The sequence below is a fragment of the Cnephaeus nilssonii genome (assembly GCF_951640355.1).
Source record: "Cnephaeus nilssonii genome assembly, chromosome: 17".
Taxonomy (NCBI): Eukaryota; Metazoa; Chordata; class Mammalia; order Chiroptera; family Vespertilionidae; genus Cnephaeus; species Cnephaeus nilssonii.
This window is the reverse complement of record NC_137088.1, coordinates 27,817,208-27,836,973: the sequence shown is the minus strand read 5'-3', so window position 1 is coordinate 27,836,973 and position 19,766 is coordinate 27,817,208. Positions and strand designations below refer to the sequence as shown.

Here is a 19,766-nt window from a genome sequence, read left to right as displayed (position 1 = left end):
CAATCAGGAAAGGAGCAGTTGGGAGCCAGCAGTCCTGGATTGTGTGAGGGATGTCTGACTGCCTGTTTAGGCCCGATCCAACCGGGATCGAGTCTAAATGGGCAGTTGGACATCCCTCAAGTGGTCCCAAATTGGAGAGGGTGCAGGCTGGGCTGAGGGACACTCCCACCCCCGTACACGAATTTCGTGCACCGGGCCTCTAGTGTGAGTATAAATGTTACTTAGAAACATGAGGAGAATACAAAAGAAAGAATTAAAGGTATTGAAATGACTGCTTCAGAGAAGCAGAAATCCTAGGTTCAGGGGGTTGGGCAGATAATTTCTGTTTTCCTCTATAAGCCTTGTAGAATCTTTTTTTTTTTTTTTTGTATTTATTATACACTAGAGGCCCGATGCACGAAGATTTGTGCAAGAATGGGCCTTCCTTTCCCTGGCTGCTGGCACCACCTTTGCTCTGGCCGGAGCCACCTTTCCACCTTCCCACACTGCCCAGAGGCCCGGAGTGGCTGGGGTGGTGTGGAATGCAAGCATCCTGCCCCTGGCCGTTTGGCACCTGCATATGCAAATTAACCCACCATCTTTGTTGGGTTAATTTGCATACTCACTTCTGATTGGCTGGTAGGCATCATGAAGGTATGGTCAATTAGCATGTTACTCTTTTATTAGTGTAGAATATGGCAAATATAAACATTAAATGGAAAATATTGTTTATTTATGTACCAGGGTCTGGCTCATAGTTGGCACTCAAAATATTTAAGTTTCTTAAAAGGTGGGGAAAAAAAAGGTTAAATGCTGAGAGTGAGGGATGGCATAGGTAGAGAAATGGGAGCCAAGGTTTGAAACGGTCATCGTGGGTGACAAAAAAGCTGAAATAACAGATTCTAGATACAAATTATAGTTTTCAAAGTGCTTTCTTAAACAGTAACTCTTCACAACAACACTGGGGCTTAGGGTTTTCATCCTAATTTTACACATGAAGAAACAGGCTCAGAGAAGTTAGATTATTTGTTCAAGGCCAATCAGCTGAAAAGAGGCAGAGCCAGGACTCCAAATTCCTTACTCATTTCATTAAGTCTACCTGCTCTGTGGGGCGTGAGAAAGTAACAGCAGCAGAAATGTCCGTGAAAAACAACCCAGTCCCAAGAGTATAATCAGAAATCATAAAGCATTCACTATCAAAATGGGCTGTTTATACTAGTACTCCTCCACATATGACCTGCAGATGGGCTGGCGCTAGTCTCAACAGCAATCCAGCAGGTACCAGGAGCTTGAGGCAGAATGTAAATCAACTGTGTCACGAAACACATGGTTTAGTGCAACTGACATTTTTCTATAGCAAAACCTTCTATGAAGTGAAGGATGCAATGCACTGATTGACATTCTGCTGCAAGCTTTTGCTCTCATCATGGGCCCATCACCAGAGCAGCACTGGTTTATACCACAGGACTAACTGCTTCTCAGTTGGCAAACAAATACGAATGAAAAAAAACTTGCAGCCCTATTTTCTAGTTCTTATGTCATTTACTCTTCAAAGTAGAATATGAACATGGTATTACCAACACAATTTATTTTTAATTCTCACCTGAGGATATGTTTATTGGTTTTGGGTTTTTTTTGAGAGAGAGAGAGAAACATCAATATGAGAGAAACATCTATCTGTTGCCTCATCCATGGATCAAATCTGCAACCTAGGTATGTGCCCTGACCAGGAATCCAACTTGAAGCCTTCTGGGTATGTGACAACACTCTAACCAATTGAGCCACTGGCCAGGGCTCAACACAATTTCACAGACAAACTCTATGGAACAGATTCCCATTACTAGTGTTTGGTAAAAGCACTTTAGTTCTAGAAAGTTAATCTACTTTCAGCAACCCATTCAGTGAAGCGGCAAATTGACCAGACAGCTACAATTCTAAATTTCTTTTATGTGCCAGGACAAACCTGTAATCTTCAAATTCTTAACATGGAACCTATAATTTCTCTTTACAGTATGAAAAAATAGCAATAATGCCCTGGACATCCAAACTAAGCTACAGAATTAAGTTCAAACAGCTTCAAAGTGACTAAATATTCTCATAATCACACACACAGGAATTTCTTTCATGGGTTTATACCAAAATAAATGGCTTGGATATATATATATATATATATATATATATATATATATATATATATATATATATATATATATAGAGAGAGAGAGAGAGAGAGAGAGAGAGAGAGGGAGAGGGAGAGATTTTCTTAACTAGGATATCACTATTACTTTAACTAATCGGAACTACTTTTGTTTTTCTCTAAGAGAACAAAGAAGTGGTAGTTAAAGCAACTTACCAGATAAGTAGCACTGACCTTACCTAAATTACAATAAAACAAATATGATTCCATGTACTTTTTCACCACCTATATCTTTGCACGAGATGTAATTTTAAAATACTCTCAAGTTCTATCCAAATTTTAAAGTAATCCCAGTCTAGCAAGGGGCTAAATTTGACATGGCCAAATTTACACCTAAAGTGCAAATGGCCAAACAATGAGTCACTTGACAAGTATAACATACTTTCATCAAGCCTAGCTCTCTCCTAGCTAAGTGAAATATTCTAAAATACTCTTGGTAAGTGGCATCAATAGAGTCACAATTTCAGTGTACCGCTCACAGAAGTGCACCTGAAAAAACCTGAATAAACTGAACAGCAGCACTAATGAGTGGTGATCCCACAGACAGTAAAGTTCATCAGAGGGGGGCTTGGGACCAGTGTTTCCCTACAACTCTTCCAATCCTTCTGAGATTGCCATCCATGCCAGAAATTCAGAGGCAATTCTTGCACTTATATAATTGCTTTCTGCTTCCCTTCCAATATTCAGTGTACTTTTATTGTACCAGCTAAAGGCAAATGTTAAACTTTTCCCCCAAATCACCAGAAACTGTGGGTGGTGAGATTTCAAGTAATTTTTATTTTCCTTTGTTCTTTCTTTTCCCCTAATTTTGAAGAAGGGAAAATATAATTTAGAAGAAAAAAAAAGGATTTTCTGAATTTTGTTTTAGATCTAACCAAAAGAGGCAAATTATTGAATTGTGGGCTTACTTTTTCATACTAGGCATACAGTGAGACCAAAAACAATGTTCACTAAATTCAGTGAATGTTAATACAGACATATAGGATGGAGGTTATACAAAGATCATGTGACATAATTCACATTTTCATAAAGAAGTTATATATGGACAGAGGAAAGAAGATGGCTGCCAACGGGAAAGCAGACTGCAAGATAGTGAGTGAGAAAACAAAGGGAGAGTGTGTGTTTGCACGGGGAGTATTCGTTGGTGAGTTGAGGGACAGCTATACTCCAGGAGATGGTGGGGGACTGCTGGACAGGACTCCCCTTACCAGGCAGCCCCCCCCCCCCCCACTGCTGCTGGGTTCCCTCCCGGAGCGCCCAGCTCAAACGCGGAGACCACACCATCTTGAAGGGGAAAGTGGATGTTATCGGAAGCCTGAAAAGCCTGGGAATCTACAACTATGGCACCCACCAAACAGCTATGAACCCGAGAACATCGGTCCCCAAGTGGCGCAAGCACGCAGATTCAGAGGAGCTCTACACTCCCTCTCAGAAAGGGCAGATTTCGCCCGGGATAAGGAGAGAGAGAGCTACATAACCAGACACCCAGAGAAGAGAGATCATGGGGAGACAAAGAAATAGCCTGCATATGAAAGAAAAGCAGGCATCACCAGAAAAGGAAGTAAACGAAATGGAGGCAAGCAACCTGTCAGAGAAAGAATTCAGAGAAATGGTCATGAGGTGGATGAAAAGAATGGAAGACAAATTCGAAAATATGTGTAAGAACCAAGAGGAAATGAAGAAGAACCAAGAAGAAATGAAAAATGACATCGCTGCTGTAAAGAACTCAATAGAAAGCATCAAGAGTAGACTAGAATAAGCAGAGGACCGCATCAGTGAGATAGAAGACAAGGTAGGAAAAAATACCCAAATAGAGCAGCTTCTAGAAAAAAAAATTAAAAAGCAGGAGGAGAGCCTAAGGGAACTTTGGGACAACACGAAACAAAACAACATCCACATAAGAGGGGTGCCAGAAGGAGAGGAAACTGAGCAAGTAATAGAAAACCTGTTTGAAGAAATAATGAAAGAAAACTTCCCTGATATAGGGAAGAAAAACCCCACACAAATCCAAGAAGCTCACAAAGTCCCAAGCAAAATTAACCCCAAAAGACCGACGCCAAGGCACATTATAATTAAACTAGAGGCCCAGTGCACAAAATTCGTGTATGGGGGCGGGGGAGTGTCCCTCAGCCCAGCCTGCACCCTCTCCAATCTGGGATCCCTCTCACAATCCAGGACTGCTGGCTCCCAACTGCTCGCCTGCCTGCCTTCCTGATTGCCCCTAACTGCTTCTGCCTACCAGCCTGATCACTCCCCTGCCAGCCTGATTGATGCCTAAATGCTCCTCTGCGAGCCTGTTTGCCCCTAACTACCCTCCCCTGCAGGCCTAGTCACCCCTAATTGCCCTCCCCTGTAGGCCTGGTCACCCCCAACTTCCCTCCTCTGCTGGCTTGGTCAGCCCTAACTGCCCTCCCCTGCAGGCTTGATCGCCCCCAACTGCCCTCCCTTGCAGGCCTGGTCCCTCCCAACTTCCATCCCCTGCTGGCCTGATCGCCCATAACTGCCCTCCCTTGCAGGCCTGGTCCCTCCCAACTGCCCTCCCCTGCTGGCCATCTTGTGGTGGCCATCCTGTGTCCACATGGAGGCAGGATCTTTGACCACATGGGGGTAGCCATCTTGTGTGTTGGAGTGATGGTCAATCTGCATATTACTCTTTTATTAGATAGGATAGAGGCCTGGTGCATGCGTGGGGGCTGGCTGGTTTGCCCTGAAGGATGTCCCAGATCAGGGTGGGGGTTCCCTTAGGGTGTGGGGCGGCATGGGCGAGGGGTCTGTGGTCATTTGCAGGCCGGCCAAGCACCCTGGCGACCCAAGTGGAGGCCCTGGTATCTGGGGTTTATTTATCTTCTACAATTGAAACTTTGTAGCCTGGAGCGGAGCCAAGCCTTCTGCTTGCTCCGTGGTGGCAGCCATTTCTGTTGGGATTTATGTATCTTCTATAATTGAAACTTTGTAGCCTTAAGTGGAGGCCTGGGCCGGCCAGGGTGTGCGGAAAGCTTGGCTTCCTCCATCGCTGGGGGCAACCCTAGCCTCCTGCTCTTTCTAGCTCCATGACTGCGGCCATTTATGTTTGGATTTATGTATCTTCTATCATTGAAACTTTGTAGCCTTGAGTGGAGGCCTAGGCTGGCAAGGGCAGGTGGAAAGCTTGTCTTCCTCCATTGTCGGGGAAACCCAAGCCTCCCTCCTCCTATCTGTGGCCATAACCATCTAGGTTGGGTTTATTTGCATATTCACTCCTGATTGGCTGGTGGGTGTAGCTTGTGGGAGTGGCTTGTGGGTGTTGCAGAATGGTGGTTAATTTGCATATTACTCTTTTATTAGATAGGATTGGAAAACACCAATGACAAAGTAAGAATATTAAAAGCGGTCAGAGAGAGACAGAAAGTTACCTACACAGGATCCCCCATCAGGCTAGTGACTGATTTCTCAACAGAAACACATCAGGCCAGAAGGAAATGGAATGAAATATACAAAGTCATGCAAAGGAAGGGTCTGAATCCAAGAATACTGTACCCAGCAAGGCTATCAATCAAAACTGAAGGTGAAATCAGGAGCTTCACAGACAAAAAAGGACTAAGGGAGTTTATTACCACAAAACCAGCAATGCAAGAAATGATAAAGGATCTGCTGTAAAAAAAAAACAAAAAAAAACGGAAATAGGAAGCAAAGAAGGAACACAGGGGTAAAGAATAAAAATGGCAACAAACAAGTACCTATCAATAATAACTTTAAATGTAAATGGATTAAATGTCCCAATCAAAAGACATAGGGTAACGGATTGGATAAGAAAACATGACCCATATATCTGCTGTCTACAAGAAACCCACCTCAGAAAAAATGACACACACAGACTGAGGGTGAAGGGATGGAAAAAGATTTATCAGGCGAATGGAAATGAAAAAAAAAGCTGGGGTAGCAATACTTATATCTGACAAATTAGATCTTAAAATGAAGGACATAAAAAGAGATAAGGAAGGCCACTTCATAATATTAAAGGGAGCAATCCAACAAGAAGAAATAACTCTGGTAAACATATATGCACCCAATACAGGAGCACCCAAATACATAAAAAAACTCCTGGAGAATATCAAGGGAGAGATTGACAGCAATACAATCATAGTAGGAGACTTTAATACCCCACTATCACCATTGGACAAATCCTCTAAACAAAAAATCAGCAAAGAAACATCAATCCTAAATGACTCACTAGACCAGATGGAATTAATTGACATCTTCAGAACATTTCACCCCAAAGCCACAGAATATACATTCTTCTCAAGTGCACATGGGTCATTTTCAAAGACAGACCATATATTGGGTCACAGGCAAAGTCTCTTCAAATTCAAGAAGATAGAAATCATATCAAGCACCTTCTCAGATCACAGTGGCATAAAACTGGAAATCAACTACAATAAAAACAATCCAAAAAAATCAAAGACATGCAGACTAAACAGCATGCTATTAAACAATGACTGGGTTACCAGAGAGATCAAAGAAGAAATAAAAAACATCATGGCAACAAACGACAATGAAAACACAACAATCCAAAATCTATGGGACACAGTGAAAGCAGTCTTGAGAGGGAAGTTCATAGCTCTACAAGCCTACTGCAAAAAAACAAGAAACAATGGTAATAAATTACCTAACCCTACAACTCAAAGAGTTAGAAAGAGAGCAACAAGAAAAGCCCAGTGTAAGCAGAAGGAAGGAAATATTAAAAATCAGAGCGGAGATAAATGACATAGAGACCAAAAAAACAATACAAAAGATCAACAAAACCAAGAGTTGGTTCTTTGAAAGGATAAACGAGATTGATGAACCTCTAGCCAGACTCACCAAGAAGCAAAGAGAGAGGACCCAAATAAACAAAATCAGAAATGAAAGAGGAGAAATAACAACAGATCCCACCGAAATGCAAAGGACTGTTAAAAAATACAACCTTCCAAAACTCAATCAGGAAGAATCTAAACACCTCAATAGGCCAATAACTATGGGAGAAATTGAAGCAATCATCAGAAAGCTTCCGGCAAACAAAAGCCCAGGGCCAGACTGCTTCACAGGGGAGTTTTACCAAACATTCAAGGAAGAACTAAAACCTATCCTCCTCAGACTATTCCAAAAAATTCAAGAGGAAGGAACACTTCCAAGCTCATTCTATGAAGCCAGCATCACCCTAATACCAAAACCAGATAAAGACAACACAATGAAAGAGAATGACAGGCCAATATCCCTCGTGAACATAGATGCCAAAATCCTCAACAAAATTCTAACAAATCGGATCCAGCAGTACATCAGAAAGATCATACACCATGACCAAGTAGGATTTATCCCAGGGATGCAAGGATGGTACAATATCCGCAAATCAATAAACGTGATACATCACATAAACAAACTGAGAGATAAAAATCACATAGTCATATCAATTGATGCAGAAAAAGCATTTGACAAAATCCAACACCCTTTTTTGATTAAAAAAAAAAAAAAAACTCTCAGCAAGGTGGGAATAGAAGGATCATACCTCAACATAATAAAAGCCATATATGACAAACCCACAGCCAACATCATACTCAATGGGCAAAAACTAAAACATTTCCACTAAGAAAAGGAACAAGACGGGGATGCCCACTCTCACCACTCCTGTTCAACATAGTACTGGAAGCATTAGCCATTGCAATTAGACAAGAAGAAGAATAAAAAGGAATCCAAATTGGAAAAGAAGAAGTAAAGCTGTCCTTATTTGCAAATGACATGATTGTACATAAAAAGCCCAAAAGACTCCATCAAAAAACTATTAGACTTAATAAATGAATTCAGCAATGTAGCAGGATACAAAATTAACGCCAAGAAATCTATGGCATTTCTATACACCAATAGTGAACTTACTGAAAGAGAGACTAAAAACGCATTCCCATTTACCATGGTACCAAAAACATTAAGATACCTAGGAATAAACTTAGCTAAGGAGGTAAAAGACCTATACGCGGAAAACTACAGGACACTGAAAAAAGAGATAGAGGAAGACGTAAACAAATGGAAGAACATACCATGTTCATGGATTGGTAGAATCAATATCATTAAAATGTCCATACTACCTAAAGCAATCTATAGATTCAATGCACTCCCCATGAAAATACCAATGGCATATTTCACAGACCTAGAAAGAACTCTGCAAAAATTCATCTAGAATAAAAAAAGACCCCGAATAGCCACAGCAATCCTGAAAAAGAAGAACAAAGTAGGTGGGATCTCAATACCAGATTTCAAGCTGTATTACAAAGCCACTGTTCTCAAAACAGCCTGGTACTGGCACAAGAACAGATATATAGACCAATGGAATAGAATAGAGAACCCAGATATTGACCCAAACCACTATGCTCAATTAATATTTAACAAAGGAGGCATGAACATACAATGGAGTCAAGACAGTCTCTTCAATAAATGTTGTTGGGAAAATTGGACAGATACATGCAAAAAAATGAAACTAGACCATCAACTTACACCATATACAAAAATAAACTCAAAATGGATAAAGGACTTAAACATAAGTCCTTTTTTTTTATGGGAAACCATAAAAATACTAGAGGAATCCACAGGCAGAGAAATCTCAGACATAAGCCAAAGCAATTTCTTCACCGATACTGCTCCTAGGGCAATGGAAACCAAAGAGAAAATAAACAAATGGGACTACATCAAAATAAAAAGCTTTTGCACAGCAAAAGAAACCATCAACAAAACAAGAAAGCCCACTGTATGGGAGAACATATTTGCAAATGTTATCACTGATAAAGGTTTAATCTCCAAAATCTACAGGGAACTTACACAACTTAATAAAAGGAAGATAAATGAACCAATAAGTAAATGGACAACGGACCTAAATAGAATCTTTTCAAAAGAAGACAGAAGGAAGGCCAAGAGACATATGAAAACATGCTCAAAGTCACTAATTATCCGAGAGATGCAAATCAAAACGACAATGCGGTACCATCTCACACCTGTCAGAATGGCTATCATCAACAAATCAACAAACGACAAGTGCTGGCAAGGATGCGGAGAAAAAGGAACCCTCGTGCACTGCTGGTGGGAATGCAGACTGGTGCAGCCAATGTGGAGAACGGTATGGAGTTTCCTCAAAAAACTAAAAATGGAACTCCCATTTGACCCAGTAATCCCACTTCTAGAAATATATCCCAAGAAACTAGAAACACCAATCAGAAAGGATATATATACACCCCTATGTTCAGAGCAGCACAATTCACCATAGCTAAGATTTGGAAACAGCCTAAATGCCCATCAGCAGATGAGTAGATTAGAAAACTATGGTACATCTACACAATGGAATACTACGCTGCTATAAAAAAGAAGGAATTCTTACCATTTGCAGCAGCATGGATGGACCTGAAGAGCATTATGTTAATGAAATAAGCAAGGCAATGAAAGAAAAATACATGATCTCACTCATTTATGGAAAATAAAGAACATTATAACCTGATGAACAAAAAGATAGATACAGAGGCAGTAAAGCACTGAACAGACTGTCAAATTACAGTGGGAAGGCTGGGGAGTCTTGAGGGGTGCGGGGAGAGATCAACCAAAGGACTTGTATGCATGCATATAAGCACACCAATGGACACAAGACACTGGGGGGGGGGGTGGCGGGTGAGATGAGGGCATGTAACAGAGGGTAGGGGAGGCTGGGGGAAGGTTAATGGGGGGAAAAAAAGGAGATATATGTACTACTATATGTAATACTTTAAACAATAAAAAAAAGTTATATATGTATTTATTATACGTGACCAAAGTAACATGACCATTGAAATAAATATTAATATTTTGGGACATTTTCACAATGAATTTTTCTTCTAAAAGAAACCACTAGAATTACAAGACAACATAGAAACTAAAGACACAAAAATGCTTTCTTCAACAAATATTTAAGAAATATTTTTAATGTAAAAGGCCAAATTGTCAAAAAGAGTAAGAGTAAATCAACTGCTTTACCTCTTTGTGTTTCATATCCAACTGACTCCTAAGAGACTTAAGTTCCTGCTCACGGATGTCCAAGCACGTTTCTAAAGCATGTGTCTGCCCTTCCCATTCAGACTTTTTATGAGCCACCATTATGTCAATCTGTTTCATGAGCTCCTGTAGTTCTGCTTCACAGGATGTCAAAAATCCCCTATAAATAAGAACAGACCCTTAAAACAGACATGTCAGAGTGGCTTTTCATCTTTCAGATGCAAAAATATAGCAGACATAAATCTACCTGGGGGAAAACAATGCCAATAAATAAATTATCAGAAGCAAAGAACAGGACTTTCCTTTTAATGTTCATATTAAGGTGATGACTTATCCCACAAAATATTTTATCTTCCTCTAACAGCCAACCTAAAGCCTAAGTTTTGGGGTCAAACACAAAATTGATGTTTTGAGTCTGGCTTGTAAGTTAGACTTTGACAACCAATAACTAGCACTTTTGTAATATTTTAGGGAAGCTTTCAGGAAGAATCCCAGCCAGCTTATGTCACAGTCTCAGTCAAAATAAAAAGTTTTGGAAGCAACTAGGCTATTGGGAAAATGATAATACAATTTTAAGAGCTGTTTCAAGAAATTCGTCCTTGAGTCAGACTTATTTCAATTATTTTTCCCCACCTTATTATGAGAAACTTGCTGCAACCTATCGGATTATTGTAAACTTACTGATGTCCTGCAAAGATTCAGGGGATGCCAGATATTTCAGACTTAGGGACAGAAGTGGACACAGATGTAAGGGATGCAAAAAGGCTTCCAAGAATGGTCAGAGAGAGCCACAACTACTAAGGCTTAAATATTAAAAAAAAAAAAAAAAAAAAAAAAAAAAAAAAAAGTTGCTCTTAGTGTCACAAAACCTCTGTACTTCTACTTTTGCTTTTTAAGAGTAGAAAATGTAAAGAGGGCTGAAGGCAAGTGTCCAGCTTCACACTGCTGAGATGAGGCCAACATCCCAGAGAGACGCTCTTTACAAACAACACGAATCAGCTTAGCTTTAGTTCAACACTTTTGCTTCTGTACCCAAAGCACAAAATGGTCAGAGGCAGCATTCAAATACGCTGTTTAAATTCAGTGAGAAGCTTCAAGTCAAAAGCAAACTTACCCATCATGCCCCCGATTTTGTATTCCTTCCAACAAAGCCTCCATCGCCAAATCCCCTTTGTTTTGGCAACTGGAAAAGGAAAAATATCAGTCAGGGGAAAATTCATTTTTTAAGTTCTAACATTCCAACTAACAAGAATGTGAATGAACGCATACAAATAATAATGAGAAAATGCTGTGCTTCTTAGGATGACTGTAGGGGCATATAACTTCCAAAAATATTGGGACAAAATACATTCAGACCAAAACAAAATTACTTAAAGGGATCTACCTGCTGTTAACACTCTCCTGCATGCCTGAAATCAAATGCTTCATTGTTGTATGCCTACTTCCTAACGTAAGGGTGGGCCAAGGGTAGAGGTGGGGTGCTAGAAGCAGAGGGACACTGACATAAACCCCCATACATAAGAAATTAGGGGTCACACACGTCAGAGAAAAGGTGTAGCTTGGGGGGGGGGTTGTTGTTTTTTGAGATATCATAAACAGGTTCAGTTCCCTGAGCTTGAACTCCCTGGTCCATCACAGGACAGCCTATTCAACCTCAAGAGGACAAACCCTGGACGCTTCTTAGAAGACCCGCCCTCCCCTGAAAGCCTCCCTCCTCCACATTTCATCCTTCCTAGTCCTTAACAGGTTCTTTCACAGTGGGACGCATCCTTTTCCTTACTGTCCATCCCTCAAGGACAGAAAGCCAATGTTATTCATCCCGGCAGCTCCAGAGCTTAGTGTAGCATTTCAACAGGATGAACTTATGACAGTTCCCCTCCCTTTTATCCATCCTCCTATGCAAAGTGGTCACAGCTGGAGAGCTACAGAGAAGGGTCAGGTAGAGAAAGAAGGGAAGGGAGACAGAAGAGACTGTCATAGAAAGAGAAAGATAACATAAAGAAAGAAAGATGAGGAGGAAAGACCGCCTTTAATTTCAGAAGTGCCCATGAGTAGTAATACCTACTGTAGGTTTCTCCCTATTATCACAAATCTTCAAAATATTAGTCATGTCAAATCACTTCTCACTCCTGAGATAATGCTTTTTCCTTAAACCTTCAAAGACTCAGTCCTGAGTTAATCTTTTAGTTAATTTCCAAGTATTGTGGTGTGGAGGTTCTGCCTCTTTGTCCTAATGCCCTGTTTAAAAATTCTATTTCTCTAAGGATTCTTTCATTCAACAAAGAATTCAGTGTTGCATTAACCACTAGATATATAGTGATGAAAGATATGACCCTTTTCAAGGAATTAAAAGTCCTATATAAAAAGAAAAAAAATGACCAAGAATATTCTCTCCCCAGAATAAAAATGTAGAGAAGAGGCATTCTCCTGAAAGCACAGAGGAAAATGAGAAAACTGGAAAATATGGCCACTGTGTGTTATTTGCATCTAATTCTAAAGTTCTATCAGGAGTGTTAAACTATGCATACATAAATACGGCAGAGAGGATTTTTTTCTAGTTGGTTTGTCCTTCATTAGACAAAATAAAAACGTAAAGAGAAAGGTTTTCATGTTCTACTCTACTTTCTTTTAAACCATGATATGGTCAATTCCCACACAGCCCAGATTCTGTTTTGGTCCACTCTAGGGAACTGAGAGGCAGGGCAGGGTCCACCCAGCTCCATGCAGATGGAGACCCAGGATGCAATCCTGCTCTGCAACTAACTAGCTGTGTCCTTGGACTTCAGTTTTTGCATCTGTAAAATGAGGACTACGAACTATAATCGCCAAGGTTTCCTCCAGCTTTTCCATGGAATTCTAGTAGCCAATTAAATGTTCAGGGTAATTAGCTTGCTCCTGATAACTATACATGGGTATTTATTAAGTGTGTAGGAAAGTGCTATTATTCAAAATTATCATTAGTAAAGTTATATTTCATTAGGTCATGTTATTCTTAAACATTAATATACTTAGTAATATATATTAATAATACACATTTAGTTAGATATAATACATTGATATATTTTCTGGGTGACATTACTTAATTAGCAATATTTATAATAGAAGCAAAAAGTCAACGAGTACTCAACTGTTTTGCCTTGTATATATTATATAATTCTTCACAACACTCATAAAAGACAGATGCTATTACTCTGATGAAACTGAGACTCGGAGGGCTAAATACTTGATTATGATAAACTACAAAGTATAGTCCTAGGATTCAAACATAGGTAGTGTGGCTGCTGAGTCTCAGCCAATGTATAATATTATATATTTTACAGTATTCCAGATCCTAAAATACCTTCATATCTTATTTTGGTTCAGTAGAGTCTTCTTGGCAATAAACCAAATCAAACCAAATCAAAAAGTCTGAATACAGGAAAAAATATAAACTAAGTATGACATCATTACCATGGCCACCAGGTGGCAGTAGCACAATAGTGAAAATGAGGAAAATTGCTATTTCAGAATTCAAAATAATGGTCTAAGATAAAGAGATCCTTCTTTTTAAAGGTGGGGGTAGGTTGTGAGGGGGAGCAGCAGCATTCTTTGTGTAAAATAATCTTACTAACGTATAATGTGTTTCTTTAACAATACCCTCACCAATCTGCTTGAGTAGCTGTCAACACCATCTATTCTCGTTCCTTAGGATCAGGTAAACATCAAGGATTTAGATTTTCTGTGGACTTTTCTCATTTCAGTTTCTCATAGCTATATCACTACTTCCTTTCATAACCAATCTGACCCTCATTCAACTCTATGCACAATGTTACTTTGCTTTCTACTTTGCCTGTGCCATGTGATAATTATGTAAAGTTAACTATTCTTTGTTCATAATATTAAATACAAACTTAAGTAATTACTGTTTGGTAATCTGCCACTCCTGGCCACTAACATAAAATGTGGTTCAATGGAAACTGTATAGCTCTACAGTTGTTACACGGCAATCTTAGTCATTTCTACATTTATAGTAAGACATCAACAAACAAAAGTTATTAATTAAAACTATCCTTTGAAATCAAAGCTGTTTTAAATCAGTGAAATCTGGAATAGCATGATTAAAGGAAATACAAGCTTTTTCATCAAGACTGGGAAGCAGGCTTTCACTTTAAATTTTATGGGGAAATAATCCAAATAGGATAACTAATAATGGGCAAATCCTTGAAATTCATTAACATATTTCTGGGAATTTAAGAGCTAGAAAGGATCTGAGACCTCCAATTTAACCTCTTCATTTTACAGATCAGGAAAAATATCTAGAGTATATGGCCAAGATAAAATTATTTACAAAATGGGGCACAGGAAGAAAAAAACTCTGGGTAGAATTACAAATAAATGTGTACTAATAGAAGGGACATGTCTACCCATCAACTCTCATTTAAAGGTGAATATAATGCTCTGTCCCTTACCTGCCTTGGTGTTACCATGATTATAAAGATAGATGGCTCTGTCAGATATATTATGGCTGGTCCAAAAGACAATCAATATAATTTATAATTTACCACTGCCCAGAAAGGTCCCTACTTATTAAACTTAAGGTGGGGATTCAGGGGGGGTGGGGGGGAGCGGCAGGGAGGAGGGGGAGATCAGCAGATAAAATATCAAAAATATCAAAGAAATTTTCCAAAATAAAAGTGTAAAACACTGTTTACACTGTGATTCAAAATCCAGAAAGAATAAGAGGAAAGACTGAGAAATCTGAGTAAATAAAAATACATTTTGCCCTGGCCGGTTTGGCTCAGTGGATAGAGTGTCAGCCTGCAGACTGAAGAGTCCCAGGTTCAATTCTGGTCAAGGGCACATGCCTGGATTGCAGGCTCAGTCCTCAGTAAGCGGGGTGCAGGAGGCAGCCAATCAATGATTCTCTCTCATCACTGATGCTTCTATCTCTCTCTCTCCCTTCTTCTCTGAAATCAATAAAAATATAGTTTTTAAAAAATACATTTTTACATGGGAAAAATGCCATAAGCAAAGTTAAAGGACAAATGACAACAGTATTTGAAAGTTTTATCATAAAGGCTTAATTATTCAAATATATAGAGAACCTAAAATGGGGGTAGAGGGAGAAATCTATAGAAAAATGGGCAGAAGACAAATGACCTTAAACATATGAAAAGATGCTTGACCCTGCTCACCAAATTTAAACTACATTGAATTAGCATTTCTTTTGTATTATAGTAACCAAAAAGTAAACGTTTGACAATATACACTCATGAAGCATGGGAAGATAAGCACCCACGTACATTGTATGTAGGAATATAAAGAGGTACAACTACTATAGAAATTTTGGCAATACCTAAAACCGATATACATGCATTTATTACCCTTTGATCAAAACATGCCACTCCTAGGAAACTATCCCAAAGACACATTGGCAAAAATACGAAGTCACATATGCACAAGAATATACACTGCACAACTACTTGCAATAGTAGGAAAAAACACAAATGCCTATCAACAGGGAACTATTTGAATATTCATCCACCAATAAAATACTATGAAGCTGTAAAAAGGGATAACAATCTCTACATACTTCTATGGAGGGCTCTACAAGGTATATATTAGGTTGAAAAAAAAAAAGCAAGATACAAAACAGTATATGTGAATACCATCTTTTATCTAAGAAGGGAGTGTGTGTGTGTGTGATGCATTTGTTTTTAGGAACAGATAAACCCAAAACTAGTAAATATGATACCTATGAGAAAGGGAGTCAGGTGGAGAAAAGAGGGATGTACTTTGTTTTACAGGTACTTGTTTTATAGAAACAATGTTAATGTTTTACATATAATAAAACAAATCCAAATGGGGAAAAAGCAAGATTGAAAAACTGAAAACAAAATGAAATAAACCAACTATCAACTAGATATCAGGTTGACAACCTAACAATATAACAAATTGTTTCATGTTTTCAAAATGCAATAATTGTACTGTATATATCAAAAAAAATGGGATATATAGTAAGGATAAAAAAGAATTGCAAAGAAATCCTGAGCACTACTCAGGAATCATATTGTTGATAATAAAATCGGTGATGTTAATTTGAAACAGTTATATATAAAATATAGGATAAGAAAACAGTAATTATGTTAATGACATTAGATACCAATATTTTTAGCAAAAGAGAAAAAGATACAAATATAAAATCAAATATAGAAAAAAAACCTATAAAATTAAAATTAAATTGGAAATATCAGTGTGAATTCTGTATATATCTCTTCAAAAATTTTATTTCCTAACTCTGGCCATTGCAAACCTAGAACTAATGACCAACCTAGCAACAAGAGTACCTCTAGCACCCAGACTGTGGTCTCTCAATACCATCTCCCACTCAAAGGAACCAGGCTTCTTGATGGCCAGAAATGCATAAATGGGCCAGGAACATGTTTTACCAGAAAATGAGGAAATTATCAGAGACCACGAGTCACATCAAAGTCTACAGGAGCCAACTTAAAGGGGCCACCACTGGCCAAAGACAGGACAATTTGAGCATCCAAAAAATAAAAAATGACTGCAATAGGTTGAAACAGTTTAAATATATTCAAGTCAATTAAGTTCATGATGATTTTCTTAAAAAGGCAAAAACCCTCATGGTTACCTTTGGAGGTTGTTAGGCCACCAACTCATTACTGTAGTCTGAAAATAGAGGGAAAGAATTAAGCATTTTTCTTGCCTCTCCTGTACAAATTGTATTTCAAACAACTGATGGTAGTCAAATAGCTGATGGGAGAAAGTTCTTCTTCATGAAAGATTTCCAGCTAATAAATACTGAAGGAATGATACAATTATAAAATCACCATATTAAACTCCTAATGTAATAATGGATGTAGGCAATCTAAATCCATGAAGACTTCACTTTTAAGGGAAAGGCTCACAGGGAATTTCATGATGAATGGATGGGGCTGACAACACTTGAACCCACTATGCTGCTCAATCTTAACATCACAAAAAGAGACAATTCGTTGTGTGCCTCTCTAATAATTAATGCAACAGGAGGTATACTGCACCATCTAGGACATGGCCTTGGGCCCCCCCTCCCCGCTCCTCTAGCTTCCTCCCTCATGCCCCCCCTTCCTACCACAACCAAAAAAAAATCAAGGTTGAATCTGATCAAGCTTCTAGATCAGTGCTGTTAAATGGAACTTTCTGCAATTATGGAAATATTTTCTATCTACACCAAACAGTAGCCACAAGGCACCTGTGACTACAGGCCCTTAAAACGTGGCTAATGTGACTAGGGAACTGAATTTTTTGTTTTATTTCATTTTAACTCATTTAAATAGCCACAGCTGGCTGGTGAATACTATAGTGGACAGTATAATTCTAGATCCACTAGTTTAATGAAAATAAAGGAAACAGATGTACATGTTAAACAGTTAAAAGATACCATGCAGCTGCAATTAGCTAAATGTAGAATGTTAAGGGGAAAGGGAGGCAAGGGAACCGCTAGATTTAAAAGCTTTAAACGGTGTATCAGTCAAATGCAACAAGTGGATCTCTATGGGATTTTTTACCCAAACAAGTTAATTATAAAAAGACATTTAAGGGGCAGTAGGGAAATCTGAACCCAGACTGAATACTGACATTATGGAATTTTTATTTTCATAGGTGGATGACAGTACTGTGGTTTTGCAAAACTAAAAAATATAAGCCTAGCTCTTGGAGAGAAAAAAAACAATCCTAACATAACATAAAAATAAAAAAATTCAGTGTCTGAAACCAATATCAATGCTGGCTTCAGCTGAACTTTAAATCAAGTGGACCTTTTTTTAAAGTAGGAAGCTTTGAGAGTGGACCACATAGGCCACCTCTACTACGGAAAACAGGAAGGACCAAGCAGTCTTCCTTTCAACGGGAGGAAAATTGAATCAGTACAATAGACATAAATAATTATTATAATTTAAAACCTGAATCTACATACATTTTAAAGGGCAGTGAGTGTGACAATGTTTATAAATCTTTAACACATTTTACACTGTCTTTATTACTACATTAGAGGCCCGGTGCACGAAATTCGTGCACTGGGGGGGGGGTCCCCCCCCCTCAGCCCGGCCTGCACCCTCTTGCAGGCTGTGAGCCCTTGGGGGATTTCCAACTGATGGCTTAGGCCTGCTCCCCACAGGCCTTAGTGCTGGCGTGGAGGTGGGAGAGGCTCCCGCCACTGCCACTGCGCTCACCGGCCGTGAGCCTGGTTCAGGACTTCTGGCTGGTTCAGGACTCCTGTGGGAGCGCACTGACCACCAGGAGAAAGCTCCTGCATTGAGCGTCTGCCCCCTGGTGGTCAGTGAGTATCACAGCGGCTGGTCGTTCTACCATTAGGTCGATTTGCATATTAGCCTTTTATTATATAGGATTATATTGATCACTGAATATATAATCAAAGGACAAGAAGGTCAGGGTAAAAGTCGATGTAAAGATGATTCCAAATCTACATTCCAAATAATAAAATAATACACTAAGCGTTAATATTTGCAGGTAACATGTTGTAGCTGATGATCCTTAGGATTTCCTTTTCTTATAATTAAGTGCAAGCATGTGAAACTATAGGGTACCTTCCCTATAACATTGATTTATTAAAAGGAATAACACTTAAAGTTTCAGGAATCAGATGTAAGGCTCAAGAAAAACTACTTTGTGAAAAAAAAAAAAGTGTACTGCAATTAAAATGAAGACTAGTCACTGAATTCTCACTCATCTTCACTCCCTTATGTTGTAAGGGACATGAGAAAAACCACAAACCTACATTTACTATCTTCGATATCTCCATTATTAAAGTGTCCCTAAGCCGGGAACCATCCCTTTCACACCCTCACTCTATCATTTACTTCCCATCCACGATTTGCATGGAGCAATCTATAGTTCAGGGTTCCCCAACTTCAGACCCTCCTGTACTAACATTTATGTTTTTAAACGAATTCACTTGTTTTAAATTGCCAAACTTCCCACGGGAACTGAAGCGGCATCACCGGCCGAATCACAACAATGCCAGCAGCAAGCTAGCTAAACACACGGGGCAGGCTAGGCAGGAAGGGTAAGTGCGACGGTCCAGGGGAGCCGAGGGCTCGGGAGCAGCTCGCCCACCCCGCTGCCCGCCGCCGGCCCGGCCTCGGGGGAGGGCTGACCACCTGGCTGGCCCCGACAGCGCGCCCGGCAAGGCCATGTCCGCCTCCGCGGGTCCGCTTGCCGTACGTGGCGAGGACGAGGGGCGGGGCGCCGGGGCGAGCCCGGGGCGGCGGAGGCGGGCCCGGCGGCCGGCGGGCTGCCGCGGAGGCCAGCCCGGGGCCATAGACCCGCGCCGCCGAAGGCTCCGCCGCGGCCAGGGCCGCCTCCGGACTAGGACACGCCCGCCCCTCGCCCATCTTCCGAGCGCACATGCGGTTAGGGGGCCACCGCGCCCGCGCGCGCCCGAGTTCTTCCCGCCGTTACCTGCGGCCGGGCGCGCGCGCGCGTCACGCCCGACCCGACGTCCAGCCTCCGCCGTCCGCACGTTGGTTCCGCCCCCTGCCCCCCCCCCCTACGTTTAATGGAACCACCT

General features: G+C 40.1%; 1 protein-coding gene across 9 annotated transcripts in view; it reads right to left on the bottom strand.

Annotated features, from left to right (window-relative positions):
- The window catches only part of CEP63 (centrosomal protein 63), a 53,337-nt gene that overhangs the window by 33,322 nt on the left and 249 nt on the right, over positions 1–19,766 (bottom strand). For 4 of the 9 annotated variants that reach the window (XM_079795361.1, XM_079795358.1, XM_079795363.1 and 1 more), the window contains exons 2-3: positions 11,310–11,378; positions 10,178–10,355 (exon numbers count right to left, since the gene is read on the bottom strand). In XM_079795361.1, coding sequence (XP_079651487.1) covers positions 10,178–10,355; positions 11,310–11,378 — 247 coding nt within the window. Of the gene's footprint in view, positions 1–10,177; positions 10,356–11,309; positions 11,379–16,829; positions 16,897–19,657; positions 19,719–19,766 lie in introns of those variants that run through there. The other 5 variants (XM_079795360.1, XM_079795366.1, XM_079795367.1 and 2 more) reach the window with 5 other exon arrangements.